At 33.2% G+C, this 22,036-nt stretch overlaps 1 protein-coding gene and 1 pseudogene across 2 annotated transcripts in view; one reads left to right on the top strand and one right to left on the bottom strand.

Annotated features, from left to right (window-relative positions):
- LOC143228337 (uncharacterized) overlaps positions 1-21,327 on the top strand; it is a 44,698-nt gene extending 23,371 nt beyond the window's left edge. The window contains exons 9-11 of the mRNA XM_076459607.1: positions 12,666-12,776; positions 13,513-13,728; positions 16,188-21,327. Of these exons, the coding sequence (XP_076315722.1) occupies positions 12,666-12,776; positions 13,513-13,728; positions 16,188-16,337 (477 nt within the window). The 3' untranslated portion in view covers positions 16,338-21,327. The remainder of the gene's footprint in view (positions 1-12,665; positions 12,777-13,512; positions 13,729-16,187) is intronic.
- On the bottom strand, positions 2,983-4,947 carry LOC143227900 (uncharacterized; annotated as a pseudogene). Its single transcript, XR_013015129.1, has 2 exons — positions 4,729-4,947; positions 2,983-4,274 (listed from the first exon to the last, which is right to left on the bottom strand). The product of XR_013015129.1 is annotated as an uncharacterized LOC143227900 (transcript).
- Positions 21,328-22,036: the final 709 nt, after the last annotated feature.

The raw sequence follows: 22,036 nt of genomic DNA, 5'->3' as shown, positions 1-22,036 counted from the left end.
TTTTATCCCTCAACCCTATTTCTTATGATCCATTACACATGTGGTTTTTTTTGTTGTTGGGACCTTCTTGTTTGGGATTCTGTTTTATTGAGGGCCCATTTACCTACACCTTATCTTTGAGATCTATGTATGGCTCTATGATACAATCCAACAGTCTTTCAAATCTCAGGTGGCATTGGATCAACAACAGTCTACCCTTTCCCATCTGGTGGTCTGTTTGTCTCAGTTAAAGCTAAGTGTGTCACCTGTTATGGTTTCCTGACATTCTCTTTCTCAACCTTTATCTACCTTGCCTTCTTAAGGTACCACAAACTTTTTTCCACAAGTCACATCGCTAACAGTAACAGTGACTACCCAGTGGGCTCTGGTCTAGTAGGAACTCAACTTGTGGCCTTTCTCCATCAGTGGTCACCTTTTGGCAACGATGTTTGAGTTCTGTTCCTGTACCTGTTCCCTTCCCTCCACTTTGATATCCCATTGTTCATCATCATTTGTAAAAGGCAGTTCAGGACCTTCTTACTCAACAGGCTATCAAACCTGTTCCCCATCAGCCACTAGGTTTTTAATCCCAACCACTTGTTGTTCTGAACAAAACTGGAGACTGGAGTCTGTCATCAACTGCTTCATCTCAATTGCTTTGTTCATCTACTTTCCACACTTCCCCAGTTCAGAGCTTATACATTAAGTCTCATGAACCTACTTTGCACCTCCACCATTTGCAACTGTCTTTACCAAAGCATCCCACCTAAGGTTGTATTTTCCTTCCTCAGATGCTATGCTTTTTCAGAACAGACGATCTGCCATTGCTCCTTCTGACTTTTGTATCCAGGAGCAGTTAGTTGAATTGGGTCTATCCTTGAATAACATTGCTGTATCCACTGATCAGCCCGTCCCACCACGGCTTCTTATAGTCCCCAAATGTGACTTATCTTTTAATTCATCTGAGAAAAGCAGACACTCTCGATTGAAAATGTTATTGTCTGTTATTTGCTGAACATCATTCGAACCATCCTTCCATTCCTATTTATACAGAAGGTTTAAAATTGGATGACTGTGTGAGCTCTGCCATGGTTTGTTGTGGTTCAGTGGTTGTGTGCAGAATCCTCTCTATGGCTTTTGTGTTCACTGCTGAACTGTATGACATTTCTCTTGCCCTGGATCACATAGAAACTAAACAGTACTCAAATTGCATTATTTATACTGACTTGCTTAGTTCTCTACTGGCCCTGGAATCACTTCATGTCAGTTCACACCCTGTTTTCACCTATATTCAAAACTGACTGACTCATTTCTCTTTAACATCTACCTCTATCCAGTTTTTCTGGACACCAGGCCACATTGGTATTCATGGGAACAAGCTCGCCGACACCACAGATAAATCTATCTGCTCTGGCACTATCATCGCTGTGCCTGTTCCATACACGGACTATGGTCCTGTATTCAAGGCTTGGCTCCATGCCAGCTGGCAGTCGACTTGGAGTGAACAACATGAAAACAAACTTTTCTAAATAAAACCCTATATTGGACTTTGGCCGTCTTCCTTCCATAAGAATTGGAAAGAGGAAGTTGTTCAAACTAGACTACGCATTGGGCACAGTTTTTTATCTCATCATTTTCTTTTATCTGGGACTGATACATAAATGCGTTGTCTGTGTAACACTCAGGTCATAATAAGCCATATTTTACTTTCTTGCCGTCGTTACAACTCTCAATGATGGCACCATTTTAAACATATTCTGTCCCAAGGTTTGTCAGTAATGTTAAACAGTGTTATTGGTGATTGTGACACTGTCCACCTTGGAAATGTTTTTAGTTTTTTAAAGGCCATTAATCTTTTTAATGCTATTTAAGTTTTTAATTTATACATTAGACCTTTTTCAATGTGATTCCCTTTTAAGAATCAAAGTACATCTAGTTCAATTTGAAATTAGAAAATGGCCATAATGTCAAATGGCTCGAAACCAGGACTAGAAAGGCCAACTTCAGGTGACTAATGCTGCTCTTTGAATTACCCGTTAGTCATCTAATCTATAATTAAAATATTCTTGCAAATCTTTTAAAACTTTTATTACTTTACTTTCTGAAAATGGCCATAACATCAAATAACTCGAAACCAGGTCTGGAAAGGCCAACTTCAGGTGACTTACGATGGTTTTTGAACTTACCTCTTAGTCTTTTTGGTGAGTTTTGATGATTACAATTATGCTACGGAAAGTCCTTTACAGCTTGTATTACTGTAATTTTTCTCTTACCACTGTAGACTAGATGTAAACATTGGTTTTATACTATTTATGTTTTTTAAACTTTGTTTTGTTTTATTATGATTTCCTTTTATGAATGTTACTTATTTTACTTTAATTTTAACTTTTTACTGGATGTTTGGCGATGATAGTCTAGCTGCTTTGTGCCATAAAACACCAAACCAAACAATCACCCAATTGTTCATCTACCCCATTTCATCATGGAATCAGATTACATACTCCAGTAGGCATTTTCTCTAGGTTTATAAATGACCAATATAGATGTCTCAGTATTATCTTAGTCATATCTTTGGTTTGCCCATCATGGGGTAGTGTACCAGTTTCATGCCATACCCTTTGGGCTTGCTTCTATGACTTATGTTTTCTGTTGGGTGGTCAGGAGGTTTGCTCTTCATATTCATGCCCTGAGGCTGCTGCATTCTGCTATCACATGGACAACTGGTTTCCTCTAGCCTATTCTGAACTGGGGGTGGGCTAGCTAATCAAATTGGAGAAGCCTTACCTATTTGGATGCCTCTTTCAACACTCACCTCAGTTAGGCCCAATCTTCTCCTCTCCAACTTCGTTCCACGGAATTGTTAGACCATCATGCCTTGTCTATAGAAGTTTTGCGTGAACATATTAGTGTCACGTGACCACAACGAGGTTTGTAAACATACCGCCATATTGGGTAGCAAGTGCCTCGCATGACTGAACGAGTTAACAACTGCTGTATTCAGTACTATTCATATGTAAATGGCTGCTGCTGGCTTTTCATCACTATTTTGTCAAATGTTGTTAAATTACAACTTTGATCAGTTTGTAACAGCGTAATTGGAATAGCACTTTCAAGCATAGAATACTTTTGGCATACCATGCCGATCACCCTCTCAACATGTATTCTCGCAGAAGCAAGGACACGTGAAGTTTCAACATGCAGTGCACTAAGCTGTTGTTTTCCTTTTGTAAAAGCTGGTATTTTAAGTTCTGCATTACAGAAAGTAACAGATTCAGATATAGTGAACCCACGGTCTGCCAGTATAACATCACCAGGAATTATATTGGCTAAAAACCCACAGTTTTCGGTAAGATGGACATCACTTGTTCGTCCTTCCCATCCCTTTGAGATAAAAATTATAACTCCTTGCAGAGCAATACCTATGAGGTATTTGACAGTATTATGGGACTTGTAACTTGAATAGGTGTTTGCTCGTGCCTGGAGGTCTGACGGCCGCTGTATGAATATTTCGAAACAATCAATGATGCAGGCACACTTTGAAAACTTCTCACGAAAAGACACGGGCAACGTCATTCTTAGTTCCTCTCTCTCAGGCCAGAAAACAAATGTTAGTACCAGTCAAATATTCATGACATTTATGACCTCCTGAAATATGCTGGATACTGTTGAGGTGTGCAATCCAAATATGTATCCTAAGAGCTGCAGTGGCACATCCAATCGCAGTCTCATGAGTGTCAATATGAATTGTTGAAATTTAGAGACTGACTGTGTATCTCGGAAATATCTGTAAATTTGGTTGAATATGATCATCATCACTGCATATGACGGCAGACCTGTACAGTATTTGACCTTCTTGTCGTCATTTGCAAAAGTAGCATCTTTGAAACAGTTCGCTTTTGCTATACTTCTATAGTGGAGGACTTCATTCCGCAACTGTTGGCATTCAGATTCAAGTCTAACTGAGTCTGTGAATGATATTTCCGTCTGCATACATGTCTCAGTTGTATATTGTGATGTACACAAGTCAAAATTATCACATGTAGCTTCAAGTTCATCAGCAGAATCAGTACAGCTGCTATCAGTGGCAGCAGTGCCAGCAGATTCTATGAAAGCAAGGTCAAGCAGCCCAGCAGCAGCTTCATGTCTCTTTTGTTGTTCTTTTCTCCGTTTGGTCACTTCTTTCCTGTTTTCATATTTACACAATTCAGCAGCTTTCCTTCTCTTCAGGGGAGAACGTGTAAAATGAAATATGGAAGGTAAATAGTCAGGTGATAGGGGATCATCACTCTTTGTCCCTGAAACAGAGTACAATAATTTAGTTAAGATATAGATCTACAGGCATCATCAGATAATATTTATATATATAACAGATACACTGTACACTTTTAACTGAATATATATATATATAACTGAATATGCTGAACATTGTTTAACAACTGAATGTACAGCCAACAAAGTAATTATTTGCACACTTTTTAATCTTGTGCCAGTTGTGGTTTTCTGATGAATCACTTAAATTGGTCCTTTAAGAGATATTAACATTTTGTCTTAATGTACAAATGGCTATATAACCTATTCATCATGAATTATATTGTTTCTTCAGTAAATTTACTATTCAGTTATTTAAAAGTAAAAGAAAAGTGTGCAAAAAAAATTTCTTTGACTGGTGCTGCAGTGTGCTCTGCTGTACATATATCATGCTTGTAAGTTTCAATTTATTCAGCCTGGCTATAGATGAATTATACATACCTGACACAAAATGTTTACTACAAAGTCTGGTGTGCTCTGTGGGTGTCCAGTTTTTCCTATTGACAGCTGCAATCCATCGACTTCTTCGGTCGGGATCTTTAGGAAATCTGTAATATGACACATTTTCCACCTGTCCATGTCGATTTGAACAGTTAAATGCACAACACGAGTGTACCATCGCACACTTTTGACTATGAATCATCCTTGTGTTGGAATATAAACATGCCGAGCGTGCCACCCATCATGGCGGTCAGCAGTAACTAGGTCAAGAGTGACGTCACACGCAAAACCTCTATTGCCCCACTTTATGTGTGTGAGGTTTTATTGCTTTTTTGGTATGTAGTCTTCCATGACATTACTGGTCCCCCCTAGGTGGTGGCCATATGCATTCCATGTAATGCACTCAGTACAATCAATGGAAACTTGGTTGGGATCCTTTGGCTGCTCCTCTTACCATTCCTTCTTCCCTACTGGACTATCTTCTTTGGTGGTTTGATAAGATTCATATGTCAACAGGCATTCTGCTTCTTCCTCCCCATCCAGATTTACATCTGTTTACAGATGCATCCCTTCAGGGCTTGGGTGCATAAGTCAATCACCAGAAACCTTCAGGTTTTTGATCTGTCAATGAGTAGTCTTTACACGTCAACATTGTTGAGCTTCTAGCTATTCATCAGGCAATGGATCTCGTCCCACATAAAACTAGACTTTGTCTGGTGATGATTCATTCTGTCAGTTTGATGGTGGTGGCATATATCAATCACCAAAGGTGTCACCCAGTCAAGATCCCTCTTACTTCATATATTGGATCTTCTTTACTTGGCCCACACAACACATTCATTTAATTGTGTGTCATGTTATGGGTGCTTTCACTGTTGTGGTGGATCATCTTTCCTGACTCAACAAGATTCAACCAGTGGAGTGGCCCTTCAATCCCCTCATTTTCCATTGGCTTTGCAATTGGTGGGGTTTTCCTTACATTGATACTTTTTCCACTACCAAAAAATACAAATTATCTTTCATATGGTCCCTGGTGCATCATCCTTAGGCTTTGGCTATCAATGCCTTCAGCCAAGATTGGTCCCACTAATTCCTACATGCTTATTCTCCTATCCAGTAGCTTCATAAGGTGGTTTCTTTAATCCATACCACTTAGTGCTGGTTCCTTCTGATAGCTCCATATTGGATGGCTCAACCTTGATTTCCCTCCTCTTGAAGTGTGTAAAATTCTAGCTAACCTTTTGAGATAAGGGAAGTACTGTATTGGAAGTTATAATTCACCTATACTGAAAATGTCTTTCCAGTGGGTAGTTCCATCCATTCACACTTCTCACATTTCTTCTCTACACTGTTCCTGTACTTCTGTTTTCTGCCAAACATTGGAGTTACAGTTTGATTGTTACACAGAGGGAGTCATGTATGTCACATGAGTATCCCATGCTCCTATTAGTGGAGAAGTGACACATGATGATTTACGTGAGAGACATATTGAAATCATTTGATTCCAGTAGTGGTAGAAGGCTTGTGGCATGCATAAAGACAAAGTTGACATATAGGGGGCAGCAATGAATAAGACTAGCTAATCTTGTAAAAAGAGGGAAGTACCTATCAGAAAGACATTTTTAGTGTAGGAAAATTATAACTTCTCATAAAGAGAGAAACGTTAAAACAGATATGTTTATTAAAAGCTTATCCACTGATAATTCAATAAATGCATTAATGTAGTTGAGCATATTATAGTGTGGAAGTTAAAATATTTAAATTGTTCTAAATCAAGATTATATTTTGTTTATATATGACTATAATTACCAAGAAAGTTCTTCTTGAAATATAAAATCTTCACTAATAGAGGCTGTACCAATGAGAAATCAATTTAAAAATCAATTTAATTGTTTGTAATTAAGCTCAAATGGGTTATCTGTGCTCTGCCAACCACAAGGTATCAAAACCCAATCTAGTGTTGTAAGTCTGCAGACATATCACTGTGCCACTGGTGGGGAGCTAAAAATTCAAAGAAAATACTTCAATAAGTTATTTATTACATATTTATCCATGGTAATAATTTCAAAGTATAAGAATATACCATTTGAGATGTAATACACTGAAACTCATCACCTACTTATAAAAACTATCCTTCCTTGTTACTGGATATGGTAGTCTGTGGAAACTAGTTGTCAGAAAATTTAAAAATGTTTTTGGGTAAAATTATGGTATCTAGTGGTAAATTAGAGCATAAAGTGACATTACTTCATTATTAGATTATTGTTACTAATATTTTAGGAGATGTATCTATTTTTTAATTTAAAATTATGTGGAGTATACAATTCTAACATTAATTATTATCTTTTACATTATTGTTGTAATGTGAACATTTAGTAACGTGGTATTTATTTGATTTTTCATTATTGTTTATGCTAGCGTACATAATTATGGCATTTTTTTTATAACTTGTGATTTAGTTGTGAATATATTTTTATCTACTGGTGCATTATAGATAATTCTTCATACTGTCTATAAATTTAGAATTCAAAACAGTAAAACTTACCATTAAAATACAAAGAACCTTGTTGAATTTGCTCTTATGCTGTCAACAAACGTGATAAAGTTTTTGACATCCTTCACATGATGCAGAGCATGTGTCAACTTATCCATAGTTCTCTACTCTTCCATCTTCCAAATGACTTGCTTTGCTAGCTTTACAAGGATGTATATAAGCCTTGCTTTCTCATCATAATCAAAATTAGTAGAAAAGTAATTCAATACAAACTGCAGGGAAGTTGTTTCTGGAGTCTCAATAGATAGGTATAGAAGATTTGCATAAGGAACTTTGCAGTTCTGGTTACAAGATCTTAGAAGTTTTATGACTAACTAGGAGAGAAAAAAGAAGGTTCAATAGATACTTGAATTGATGTAATTACTTTTGTGGGTACAGTTTTATCCACTCATTATATATGTAAAAATGGCTGGTATGGGTAGAGAGAGCACTATGTAGAGGAGTGAACAACGTTTTGACCTTCTTTGGTCATCGTCAGGTTCACAAAGAAAGAAAGGGTTACTGACCGATAGCTGACCACATGTTTGAAGGTGGTTGTGTAACTGAGTGTAGGAATGTAGGGGGCATGCTTAGATGTTTGATTATATTTATTAATATAGGTATGAAGGTGTTCCTTTGTATTGGTTTATTTTGGACTTGAGTTGTTGTATAAGTAAGGCTTCTTTAATTTTGCATTTGTTTATGTGTGTTCTTTATTTAGTATTTGGGTGTTTTCTATGTGTTGTGTCTTCTCCACCCATACCAGCTGTTTTTACATATATAATTTTCTCCACAAGTGGGTTTTTTCGTCATCATGTATTATCCACTCATATTATTATAGCTTTTGAAGTTATTTTCTGTATGAATTTATGTAATAAATTCAATGTAGTGTTCTACTGTTATCACTTTGGACATAATGCTGCTCAGTATCAAGATAGGAATCAATGTCTTAAATGTCGTAAAGCATCAGACTTCAACAATGAATTCCTTATTAATCTTACTATAATGGACACAGCTTGTATGCCAGTATTTATCTAACTAAAACTCCTTTACTATTTATTGATTGGCACCACAAACAAAAATAATAAGATTTCACACTTTGGGTATTCAAGATTCAAACAATTAGAAAAATGACTGAATTTTAAATAAAAGTACTTTCCTCATAACAAGAACATGACTTTAACTAGGACTGTACATGAAGGTTTGATTATATCCTTACTGATGTAACTTGTAGATATAATACTAAAATGTATTTCTTACAAAAACTTAAAATTTTGAATAAATGGTGCCACTTTTGATGTACAAAAACATTCCAGTTTATATTAGTAAAATTTATGAAAATTTTGATACAGTTAGTTGCATATGACTAAAGAACACAATTCAAATGCTCTCCCTGTGTAGTACTTCCAATAAACAATTCTTTTCTTTTTTTAGAGAATATTCACTTTCATAATTTTATTCAATAAGGTATGAATTCTAAAATTAGCAAATACTAGCACAAACAATCACACATAGGGTAACATTTCTGCTAGTTATGTTAATTGTGGTAGAGCACATTCTACATGATTTGCACATTATTCAGTTCATCTACAAACCAAAGATATTGTATATGTTTAAGAACATAACAGATTTTATTGGCTAGAGAAGTTAACTCTATCAGAAAGGCATCTTATGCAGATGTAACAAATCATTCTTCTTTCAACATCTTGGATGTGAAATCTCTGATACATGGTCAATATGAACAATTCACTTTAAGCTGCTAATAAGACTATATCAGTTAATAGCTCTATCTAAGCTGATTTTACCCAATCCTTTGTTTCATATTCTCAAGTAGAGTTTGTTTCTTTTATAGCAGAAGCTAAAAATTGTTATTCCATGTTCTTACTAATTCTACAAAACTTAAGTCTGTTACAAAGAAAAGCACCTTGGATGTCAGACCCTTTATTTGTAAGCTGTCCATTATGTCCTGTGCCCTCATAATGATCTCACACCTTAAAAGCCTACAGTGAAATGTTGGGAGTTCATGGTTTTGATATCAAATGTTATCCTGTTTCATATTCTTCTCACATTGCTACAATGTGTGAAACTTGGTTAACACCAAATCTAAATTATACTTATTGTAGTTCCTCCACTTATTATTACATGGCATAATTTGTTAGGTTTTGTATCATCCAAATCTTTCATACATGTGATTTAATCTTTCCTTGATTAGCAAAACCTGTAGTGCAGTTTTTGATGTAGCAAATATGCAACCCAATTCATAGGCAGTATACAGTGATATCTTCAAGTTTAGAATTTATATAATGGCAATGTATATATAGTGTTAAGATATTTTTCCAGAAGATAATATTTTGAATGCTTTTCCTCACAATTCAAACAACCTGATACTTTCCTTCTTCTTGGGATCCCTCATCATGCCTACATCTATCCAAGGCAATGAAAGACCTCCTCTCACAACAGGCTATTGAATGATTGCTGGTATCTCCTTGATATGGTGTTACCAGGTAGTTCTATCCCACACTTTCCACCGTTTTTTTAGTTAAAGCAGGATCTTTCTTTCCCTTGCTCTTGCCATTCTGACTTATTCTTTCCAAACATGTCTGCTGCCTAGGTGTCAAGTACTTCAGATTCGAACATTAATCTTGTACTCCCTTCTTTTACTACCATTTGAGCTTATTGCCTTGTGCTCTTTGTTTCACCTATCCTTTAAGGCATATTTTCTTCTCCTCTGGCCTTCCAGCATTGTCAGTTGGATTTGTTGGCTGTTCACACATTGTACTATCACGTCTATCTTCTCCTTTATCCAGACTGTTTCTTTATTCCCAAGATCTTGGCTGCCTGTAAAGGTAAATTCATCTTTTCACCCATTTCCTTCCTCTCTATTTCTGATCTCTATCCTTGTCTTTGCTGGCAGGAGATTCTGCAGTCAGGCATGTGGACTATATCTTGGGCAGTCATCTCCAAGTACATGTGTTTTGTGCTTCCTTGGGGTACCTAAGACTTCAGTGGAACTATAACACTAGATAAGTTTTCATTAAGGTTTCTTTTTTTTACTTTCAAGGGGCCTTTGTTTTGAATTTCGTCTCTTGGATTCCACTCTGTGGCCCTCGGTGTGGATTTCTGTACATTGTGAGGGGACCTCCCAGAAAAGGTTCTGTTCTTTCAATTTACCTCCTCTGGAATCTAAACACCCACTCACAAGTTTGCCGTGCATGGTGACCCATGAAGAGGAGGAGAAAATCCAAATGGTTGAGGAATCCAACCCTAACACACCACTTTGGCCTTGAATTCCTCTGTTGAGTAAGCTTGACAGCCTTAATTTTTGCTCTTGTTCTCTCTATTTGTAGTCTCTCTTCTCTTTCCTTTTCTTCTTTCTCAATTTGATCTATTATTCTCTCTCTCTTTATTTACAGTAATAATATTTATGAGAAAAGATACAGTATACATATCATGAAATTTCATCCTTGAATGGTTTCATCTAGTCACACAAGATTCCACCCTTTGTACTGGTATTTCATGAGAAGTTCATGCCTTCTAGAAAAGGGCAATAGATAGTATCTGGTGCTGACTGTGTACACATCTTTGTGTAGAATTCCTCATGTCAGAGGTGAGATGACCAATCTTCATGTGATGTCTCACCTTACAGCCTTTTATTTATTTTTCTTTACCTCTTTTCTGTTCCTATTACACTGTCCTGGAGTTGTAGAGCCTATTCTCAGATGTTCCTGGATCTTTCCAGTTGTCTGTTTGTGCTTAATAATTAGGCTGGCTTCATAACTTGATCATCCATGTTAGATGTAGATGTAGGAAAGCTCTCTTAGAGAGACCCAAGCCACTTCTATCTTTTGAAGCCCCTGGCTATAATAAAAATGAAAAATGAAGATACATGAAAACAATATAAGACAATCATTAGTCCAAGAGAAAGGTGAAACATAATTTGAATATTATTTACTTAACATATATTTATTAACATTATTTAACATTTAATAAATTGCTTTTCTAGCATAAAAACAAGTTGTAAAACACAACAAATGCAAGAAAGTGACAAGTGACTAAATTTGAGGCCCTGGTGAAATGGTCTTCCTGGTTCTCCCCTCTAAGCATCCATAGATGTTGAGAATCTTAACCTGAGGAGTGTGGTGTGTGTTTTTCTTATAGCAAAGCCACATCGGGCTATCTGCTCAGCCTTCCGAGGAGTGTGGTACTTGACAACTATTCCACAAATCTTCCTCTAAAGGTACAGACTATTTATTACACTATCATCTGTGACCACATCTGAGAATATGAAAGTTACACATGTTAAAACATATCACATAACTCCCCTTTTATACATTATTTAAAGGTGTAATGAAGGTAAGGAGGTACTTATTGAAAAAAATCTGTATTATTTTAGTATCCTCATTTGGTACAGTCTTATAAGACTGGTCTGCATTAGTCATATCATTATGAAACAATCTATTGAATCTATTTGGTTCTGGATGTCCTTTAACTCTAATTGATCATATTTTCAATTTTTATGGTCTAGCTTGTTACCTCCCTGCCTAAAAACTCAAATATTAATGACTCAGTAGTCATTATGACTATATGCATTTCCCTTCTTTATCTCAATGTGGATATTTTAGTTTTTCGTGTTTCAGAACTAGGTAAGTTTGACTGTTTTGAAATTGCATCCTTGGAACTAAAATGAGTTTTAAACAGGTACTTACCTCAGATATACATTCCCATCTCTGTCTCCTCAGCCGAGAGATACATATTTTCCATCATAACTGCAACTAATAAATTTGGATTATCATAGGCAATTAGAGTTTATGTACATCAACAAAATACAAATGCAGTAAGTGAAAAGGAAGATAGGAGAGTGAAGAACTGTAAGTAACTTGGTGCATGCTATGTATTGTCAAAGATATTCAGGTCTAAAGTCACTTAATTGTTGACAGCATAAGAGCAATACAACAGAAAACAGTTTTTGTAAATCTTGAGAAGTGAAGAGCATGCAGTGTAATTTTTGAAATATGTTAATTCATAGCTGTCTCTTTGTATGTAAATAATTTTTTAGACTATATTTAACGAAAAATTTCAAGAACATGCAGCTGTTTCATATAACATTATGAGTATTAACATTATAATATTGAGCAAAAAATCAAGTGCAATCTATAGTAATCTTGATATATTCTCAAAAAAAAGTTCAAACCCACAAATAAAACCTTCAAATGTAATCTTAACTTCTAATGATAAATTAATTTACTGTTAAAACTCTATGAAAGATGTATTTGCAATGGAAATTTTTTATCTAAATGCAATCACTTCTATTTTGTAATAAATTGATATACATATATATAAGTGTGTGGTGTTTTACAGCGATGTACTTGATTATCTTTTATTTGACTACTGTTTATTTTTTAAGGAGTTTGTTGACTTAAAAGGAAACATGAAAGAAGAAGATCTTTTAGGCATAATCCTAGAGGTAGAGCGTTGTTGGCCTCCTTTTATAGGAGGTAGACGAGTGGCTAACAAGGTTTGTATGCAATTCTTGTCTTAAAAGTGAACAGACTTGTTTCATTTTTACTCTCAGATACTTAAAATGATGAAATTTGTATTGTTATTACTGTGATAAATTATGGAGTTATTTAACTATCTGACTACATCAGCTCACAGAGATTCATCAGTCATGTTTATACTGCCCTCTGTACTGGATTTTTCTTAAATGTTTTTAACTAACAGTTCTAACAAATCAATATTTGTTGTCAAAACACTTTTCTAATGCTTCTTAAAAGTTAAAATTGTTCTACATTTTTATGGATAACTAATTTTTCTATCTTAAATGCAGCCCTTGTTTACTGAATAGTGTTGAATGTTGATGCCTTATTATTTCAGTGTGGAGTGTATTGAATGATGTTGAGTGGTGATCCCATACTCCTTCAATGTGCTGAGTAATGAATGATATTGATCCCTAACTCTTTCATTTAGATAGTTTTGGTATAGTTTGTATGATTTTGAGTTTGTTTCATAGCAGGCAATGGTGTTAATACCTGTCAAAGTAAAACCATGTTTGTATATTATCAATTTAGAATGTTTGTTCCATGCTCATTTGTTTGGATAGTTGTATGTTGTACAAAACTTTTATTATTTTCTTTGGTTTAATTTCGTGTTAAGTTACATACGTGCTTAACAAAATGTTTTGAATAAACTAAATAATGTTACTAAATTTGAGTACTTGTCAGTAGTTATAAGTTGTTATATACCCTTTTCAGGACTGCCAACTGGGAGGATATTTAATACCTAAGGGGTATGGAGTTATCTACCTGGCTACATCAGCTCACAGAGATCCATCAGTATTCAGTAATCCAGAACAGTTTATAGCATCTCGTTGGACTGGGAATGTACCAGCCCAGAGATCTACACTTTTCACTTTTGGTGCAGGATCAAGAAGTTGCATTGGAATAGATTTGATGAAGGCAGTAATTTTGGTAAGAATTCTGCTTTTATTTTATTTTTCTTTTGAAGCTAAATATGATAATGCATTAAACTCTGTAGATGTTAATCTTTTTTTTGTCACCTTTTATTATTAGTTTTAGTGAAGTGAATAATAAGTAACTTTTTCTTTCAGTAATTATGTAATTTAAGATACCAAACTTTGTAATTCTAAGGATTTGTAAGAAAATAGGTTTTATGGTACTTTATACTTTGACAAACGTTTTCTTTACACTATATGTTTCTATGGGATGATAAGTATTTGATAAAGGTGCCATAGTGGGTTATATCAGTATTTTGCTTCCATATGTACTCATGAAAGCAAGTACATATGTACTATTAAAATTAATAGGCTATTGAAAATTAATCAAATATTTTATATACAATTATCAATTTTGAATGATGAACACCAATGAAAGTACCAAATTTTGATAATAATATTAACATCTCCTGGTAGAGATAACTTATATAAAATGTATGTCTGTGACACCATGCCCTCCAGTGGCACAGCAATATATCTGCATGGTCAAACCACTAGAAACTGGGTTTCAATTCCCATGGTGGGCATAACACAGGTAGCCCATTATGTAGCTTTGTGCTTAATTTCAAAACAAACAAAATTTGTCACACCATGCATAAAAATAATTTATTTGATTGTACAAGAACTGATAATGAAAATAATAACTGGTAACAACAGTTATTTTTTGTAAATTAGGGGCCCAGGCAGATTAAATCTGCTTATACCATAAAGCCCACAAAGCATCTTTTGGCTATATCTTCATTTAAGTGTAGTTTGGGGGTTTCTTCAAATATAGATGCTTAATGTATTAAGAGGATTGAACTAATAATTAGAGTAATTATATATATTGTTTACTTTATAAATATAATAGATATTGGCATTTATTTTATTAACATTTTTATGCATATACTATGAACTAAAAGTAACTGCTCTTGTGATTTTACCTTGTTTATCAGCCCATTGCTGTCCCAATTTAGGATCTTCTTTTTAATAAGTTTTTAAAAACATTAAAAAAAGAGAGAGAGAACAGAGGCCTGGCAAGGATGTTTGCTCTGAGGACCCACACTGGATCTTGACACTCCTAGTTCCTGATGTTGCATTTTTAATTGAAATTGGGGTGGATTAACACAAAAAAAACAGTTGAGGCAATAACACATGCTGCATACTGGATAACCAATTAAAATTTAAAATCGTTTTCTAAGAGTGTACCAAAAGCACCAGCCCACTGTGTAATTGGTGTCCTAATGGGCTAGTTTGTCCCTGATTGAAATCAATCCTGTAACTCTCCAGCATTTGCAGAGTATTATATTTTTACATGAAAACTTCTTTTAAACAATAAGGTTTGTTTGTTTATATATAATTTTCTACAGAAGTTCTGTAGGAAGTTGGTGGAGAGATTCCAGTGGGAAGTGAAAGAAAATGGAGGAAGTCTCAAATGGATGCCAGTATCAAGGCCAAAAAATCATGTCATTGCTATTTTTAAGCCTCAAATAAGTACTTCAGAGAAGGATCAATAATTGCTTGTTAGTTAAGTTAGCATATCTGAGTATTCTAGTTTTAAAATAAAAACAAAACAGAAATCAGTGCAAGGTAATAATTACCACAAATTTCAGTATGACATCTTACCTCTACTCACAAACAATTTTTCCTGGCTTATACTGCCCTATATAGGCACAAAGTTTAGCTCACCAGGAGCCTTGATACTCCAATATATTCTCATGTGTATTCATTTTATTTGCAAGTTGAGTTTTGAGGTTTTTTATTCCAAAGGTTGTGTGGCAATCAGTGGCGAATTTAAGGTGGTGTGGGTCCAGCAGCTAATAATTTTTGTGGGCCCTATGTCCTATGTAATTTTGCATAGAATAAAACTTTCAATGGGCCATACCTCAATATGCCACTGTCAACAATGGTTAGTGGAAAATGGTTGGTGTGAATGAAGGAACACTTTACAGAGTTGCTTTTTTTCATCTATATACTCAGTTGAAGCAGATGTGATGATGGATGAGCTGGTCTAGTCATATAAGCCCTCACATATGTATGGCTAGATACCCTCCTACTACTGCATACTAGAAGATAAACTTCCTGTGCTGTCTGATGCTGGACTGGAGCTGAACCTCAATTTGCTGTCCATCTTCTGATCATCCTTCACCTCAGATATTGGTTTTCATTGGATATGGTGATGCTTGAGTTTGTTCTCACATGATGATGCTGGTCCTTGGTACAAATCCATATACAAATTTAAGGTAAAGGACCCTCTTCCTACCATGGACTGCATATCCTTGTCATGATTTGATCTAGTTTGGGTTGAAGTAGATCTCCCATTTATGTTCCAATGAGCTCCAGCTATTATACACTAGAAGTATCTTGATTTCATTTACTTAATTTACTGGAGTTCTTCCTTTCATTCTGCTTTTATTTTGACACATTTTCACATAGGTAAAGAGTACACCCTGTTCAGAAGTGATGAGGTCTCCCATGTGTGTTACCTTCTGTTTATTTTCACACCCCATGGTCTACTTTGGAGTACTTTCTAAAGGGAGATTATCTTTTCGCTGGACCATCTGCCAATTCAATGTGGGATCTTAACTACTAATGATAGGAAATATTGTATCAGAAGTTAACATTTTTCAACACTGAAAATGTATTTCCAATAGTTACTTATCTCCACTTACATTTCCCAACCCACCTCCCCCTTACAGTGTGGGCTTTGTATTTACTGCCTGATCTTGAAATTATTATAAGTTAAATGGAAGATAAAGAGCTAGTTAAGACTTGGAGAATGGTGGAGAATTGCTGCATTATCATTTTTAGGATAACATATAGATGTTTAATGCAAATACACATGAAGGTAGATGGGAGTGTTAAGGCTAGTACAGAGTAAATATTTGCACCTTTTGAGGGTAGAATAATTTGAGAAAGCTATTTGTGAAAGTAGGTAAGTATCTATTGGAAATAGATTTTTGGTGTAGGAAAATTTTAACTTTGTTGATAATTGTGTATTTATTAGATATATTGTCATGAACTTTTAAATTAATAATAATTATATTTTTGTATTCTGTAGATCAGAATATTGATGAAATGTTGTGCTAAATCATGAATTATTGCTGAATAAGACATATGTCATCCCTTGATAAAATTGGTTCATATGACATTGAAAAGAATTACATCAGTTTTTCAAGAATTTCAAATGCTGATACAGTAATTGCAATACTGGGTAGTTTAAGCTTATTATTTATTTTTCTAGAGATGAAACAGTGTGAAACCTGGTAACTAAACCTAATGAATTCAGCATTGCCTTGAGAAAAATATGGTTTTAGAAAAAGAAGTTATGACACCAATATTTAAATACATTTAACCTAAAGTTTACTGAAAAAAATCACAAAATATCTATCACCAATATTTTGTATAAATTAATATAGCTTGTTTCCTCCAACATACATGCACACACACAAGTATCCCAGTATGAGGAAAAACAATTTTTCTTATTATCTGCCCCCCCCAGTGACTCAAAGATAAATTAGACAGCTTATGATGCACAGATAGCCAATTGTTTAGCTTTATACTTGATTAGAACCAACTAACTTACTTAAACTCTGCAGTAGTGAAGTTTATAAAGCTTAAATTAACATCACATTCTATGTTTACACCTTTTCTATGTCAGTTACCTTTGTACACATTTTCATATAAGTGTGTTTGTGATCTTTCATATATATATTTATTTTACAAAATATACTCTATGCTGTTTTTGTTTTTTTCAAGCTTTTTTAAATATGTGTATAAGTTCATTGTCTTTTTTATGTAGTTTCTGCTACAGCTGGTAGTTTTTAATGTTACATGTGATAGTGGACTTTGGACATAAAACAGCATGAGAATAACATTCCACATCAAGTTATGTTTTTTCAACATTCATGGTTATGTTCTTCTCAAAACAAATTGCATATATATATATTGTAATTAGCATATAGCTCTTTTGCCATTCACATCTTATTGCTTAGTGTTTTCTTCTCATTTTTCACATATATGATCAATAAAAATACATAGATAGATTTATTACATTTTTTGGTATATACATTAATATAATTTGAAATAATAATAAATGAATATACTAATGTATAAATAAGGAGTATATACTAAACTTTCTGATAAAACTTCATACACAATTAACTAACATCAGTGTATAAAAGGTAGATGTAGATAAGGGAATCTGAAATAGGTTTAATATTTTAAAGTTAAGTTTAGGTCTGAGATAATTTTAGGCTCTGGAAGAACAATTGTTAAAAAAGTACATCCTATGTCTTAAATTAAATCTAAATTATTCTGATTAAGGCATAAAATGCTCAGCATATAATGAATATAACTTAAAGAAAATGATTACTTGTTACTGTTTTATTAACAACTAGCTGGAGTATCTGGCCCCTGGATTGAAGTTATATAAACTCATCATTAATGAAAGATTATCTTAGGACATGGAAAGTTGTTTCCTTAAATGTAATTGTAAAAAAACATAAAAACTCTTATAAAAACTGCAAAACACAAATAGAAACTGCAAATTTGCAAGTATTTCTACATAAATCCAACAAACTTTCATGTCAAAATTTTTAAAAGGCCATCAAGATAAGACAGTGTAATGGTAAAAAATGCAAAAATGCCCATAAAAGCTTCAAAATGCAAAACTGAAAGTTTTTATCTACGACCCTAGGGGCCAAATAAATTTCCATAACAAATTTGATGAAAGTCCATCTCTAAGGGATGAGTAATGGTAAAAAACACAAAATTGCCCATAAAAACAGTAAAATGCAAACCTAAAAATTTATATGTACGCTCACATGAACCTCCATACCACATTTAATGAAGGTCTATCCACAAGTGTTGTAATGGTAAAAAATAAAAAAATACCCATGAAAAAAAACTGCAAAATGCAAAACTGAAAATTTGTATGTATCTCCCCATGGACCTAGTGAATCTTTACAGTAATTTTTGTGAATATCTACCCTAACACTGTGAAGTAGTTTAATGGACAAACAACAGACAGTACTATTATATTTATATATATGTCAACTCCAAGCCTAAATCTAACATTAAATTAATTAAAGCACAAGCAGTATCAGTATAGTTGCCATTAATGAAACTAGTTACTCATGATATTAATTTGACTGAAAATTGTGCAGATATTTCATATTTCTAAAATCTTTAAGGAATCCAGAGGAATAAATATTATGCCATTTGCTATTGGAACTCACATAGTTTATTACTAAACACCATTTACTACTCCATGCATTCTTTGATTAATAATGTAATTTCACTTAATGATAAGTAAGCAATACTGGGATGATTGCTAAATTGCCACCAAATACCAGAAACTGCATTTCTCTCTGTTTTAGAGACTACTTTTTGTTTATGTTATTATAAAGTAAACTAAGCAAATTATATCTTCAGTGATATATATATAAATATATATTTTTATCTTAAACCTGGAGTGAGTGGCATAGCAAGAGATGGGGCAGCTGCTTCAACTTTTCTTTCAACGTTTGTCTTTTACACATGATGGTTTTATCCCATTATTGTTTTGCACTATCTGTTGACTATCCCACAGTGGGTTAGCAGTAAATTTACAATCTTATAATGCTAAAATTGAGGGCCCAATTCATTGTGGAGTTTAGTCTATTGTGTAGCTTTTAGTTAAAACAAAAAAAAAAATTCTAACCATAAGTAGGACTTTCTTTCCAGCCCTTACTTAGATGTATATTTTTTTGTTTTTTTTAATTAATGTAGTGAATAGCTCTTAAATATTTTTCCTATCTTTTATTTATTTGAGTCAATATAAAGTATTAGATCAGTGATGTCGAGAAAACCCACTTGTAGAGAAAAATATATATGTAAAAACGCCTCATTTGGGTTGAGAAAATATTTTACGTAGAGGAGCGAACAACGTTTCGACCTTCTACGGTCATCATCAGGTTCGCTCCTCTACGTAAAATATTTTTTCAACCCAAACGAGCCGTTTTTACATGTATAAAGTATTAGATATTCAAACACAAAAAATATATACATGTACAATATAACTGTGATTTATGAAACATTATGAAAGTTATTTTGTGCCTTAAAGGGTTTTTAATTAATAATTTTACCATTTTTAATTGTGTTATCCAGTGGTTCAGCAGTAAGCTTGAAAGCTTAATTATAATACTAAAATTCAAAAGTTCAAACATGTGGCAGACACAATGCAGGTAACTCATTTTGTAACTTTGAGCTTAAGCAAACAAACAAATTTATTTGATGTGTCTACTTGATCTATAAATGTACCAATTTGTATAATTAAATTTATTACTCATCTTATTTTATAAAAATCTGGATATCTAAATTCATTGTTGAACTTCACAAAAGTTTGAGAATAAATAGTGTATTTGCCAGAGGCACAGTCTACTAAGTAAAATGTTTGTTTTTATTTTTTAAATTAACTTAAAATTAGTTTTTACTGAAAAGAGAGGTTTTATTTCCTAGCTTTCAGGTAAAGGTACTTCTATATTTAGAGAACTGTTTACTCTTTGCTAAGCAAAAATATATAGTTTTCCTTTCAATAAAGATTTTATTAATTTCATGAAGATAATAATTTTTCTCAAACTATGTGAAACAAAGCATTAACTTAAATGTTTGTTACTTGTTATTGCACATTGTTTTTCATCCCAAGTTGAAAAGATCGATGCTTTACTTACTTATATTTTATGAAATATTTTATACAGTTTTTATGAACACAAAATTTATGTTTTTTATTCTTTCTAAAATTATTTTTATTGCTTGTAGTACTCAGTATCTCTGAGATTTATGTAAATATGCTGAAATTTATGCAAAACCATAAATAACTAAAAATTTATAAGTTCTGTTACTATCATTAAACTTTTGCACACTTTTCAATTAAAATACCCAAATGTCAGTATTCCCATTTTCCTGAATAGATTAGAATTGTAAACAGTATTAGATAGAAATAAAATCAGTTTTCATAATTTAGAATGTTGAAAAGTTACAATTTCTGTAAGAAAAAATATTTATAACCAACTTAGAACCAATAAATTGTATTAATATTGAAAGAAAAGTTATAAAAATCATTACAGTTTAGTGAGAGAGGTCACGGAAAACAAAATTAATGCAGTCTTGATTGAAGGAAAGCATTCAGTTAATTTGTGTTACATACATGGTATCTACTGATGAAAAAATCATTTGAAAGTAACATAAAGAATTCCACAGGGAGCCTTTTATCAGGGACCACATTGTAAAATTGAATTCAGAAAAACTATTTCCAATTGGTAATATAAACATAAAGTTTAATTGATGGAATAACAAAATATTTTAAAGTACATTCTGAATTTTCTGACTACAAGACACTAAATTCAGTCACATGACTTATCTTTATAGATGTTTAGGTATTGGATTGTACTGTTATGATTATGTACAAACTAACAAAGTAAAGATTGCTGAAAGAATTCATAATCTAAAAGTAATTGTTGCATTAATATATACTTTTTTTGCTGTTATATCTTAACATGGTTGTTGTATTTTCAATAAAGAGTTTCATACTTGATGTTGTTTATTTTGTTTAGTAATTTCCTGCCAAGATTAATTGTTATTCATTTTATTTATATTGGATTTCAGTTAAAATTATGCATTTCTGAAAAACCTGACATAAAGAATAATGATATATGATAAATAGAACAGCATGATAAATAATTTTGTTTCAATTAGATAAGAGAGATTTTTCATGTTATTTCTAAATGATTTCATTCAGATTTATTATATGGTATTGTTATCATTTTCTACTTTCTCATGAAAATACAGAGTAACAAATAGTCTATGTTACAGAAATCCCCATAGTAATTAAACAAACTAGTGAAATTGAATTATTTGTGGATTTGAAAAACAGTGACAGTCTAATCTAATTTCAAATGAATAAAATGTTTGTTTTACTTTTCATTATTTTCCATAGACATAAAACTTGAGGAATTCTTTATTTGTTTGCATATGTAAAAAAGATTGATAATGTGTTAAGGTGATTGGTTTAGCCTTGTAAATACAGAAATGTAGTATTATTAAACTGCTCAAAAAATTAATGGAACAAGTATGTTTTCTTATATAATTTATCTCAGTGCTCTAAATGTGATAATATTTTTATTTTTTTAGGTAATTTGTCTCATTGCAGTTCCATCTGTATCCATTTTTTAATGTGTGATGAATGGTAAAACATGGAGAAATAAAATTTTTAAAAATGACCAATATCACCAAAACTGATATCC

Source organism: Tachypleus tridentatus, chromosome 10, assembly GCF_004210375.1.
Source record: "Tachypleus tridentatus isolate NWPU-2018 chromosome 10, ASM421037v1, whole genome shotgun sequence".
NCBI lineage: Eukaryota > Metazoa > Arthropoda > Merostomata > Xiphosura > Limulidae > Tachypleus > Tachypleus tridentatus.
Note: the sequence above shows the minus strand (reverse complement) of the source record. Positions and strands in the feature narration are given on the sequence as shown.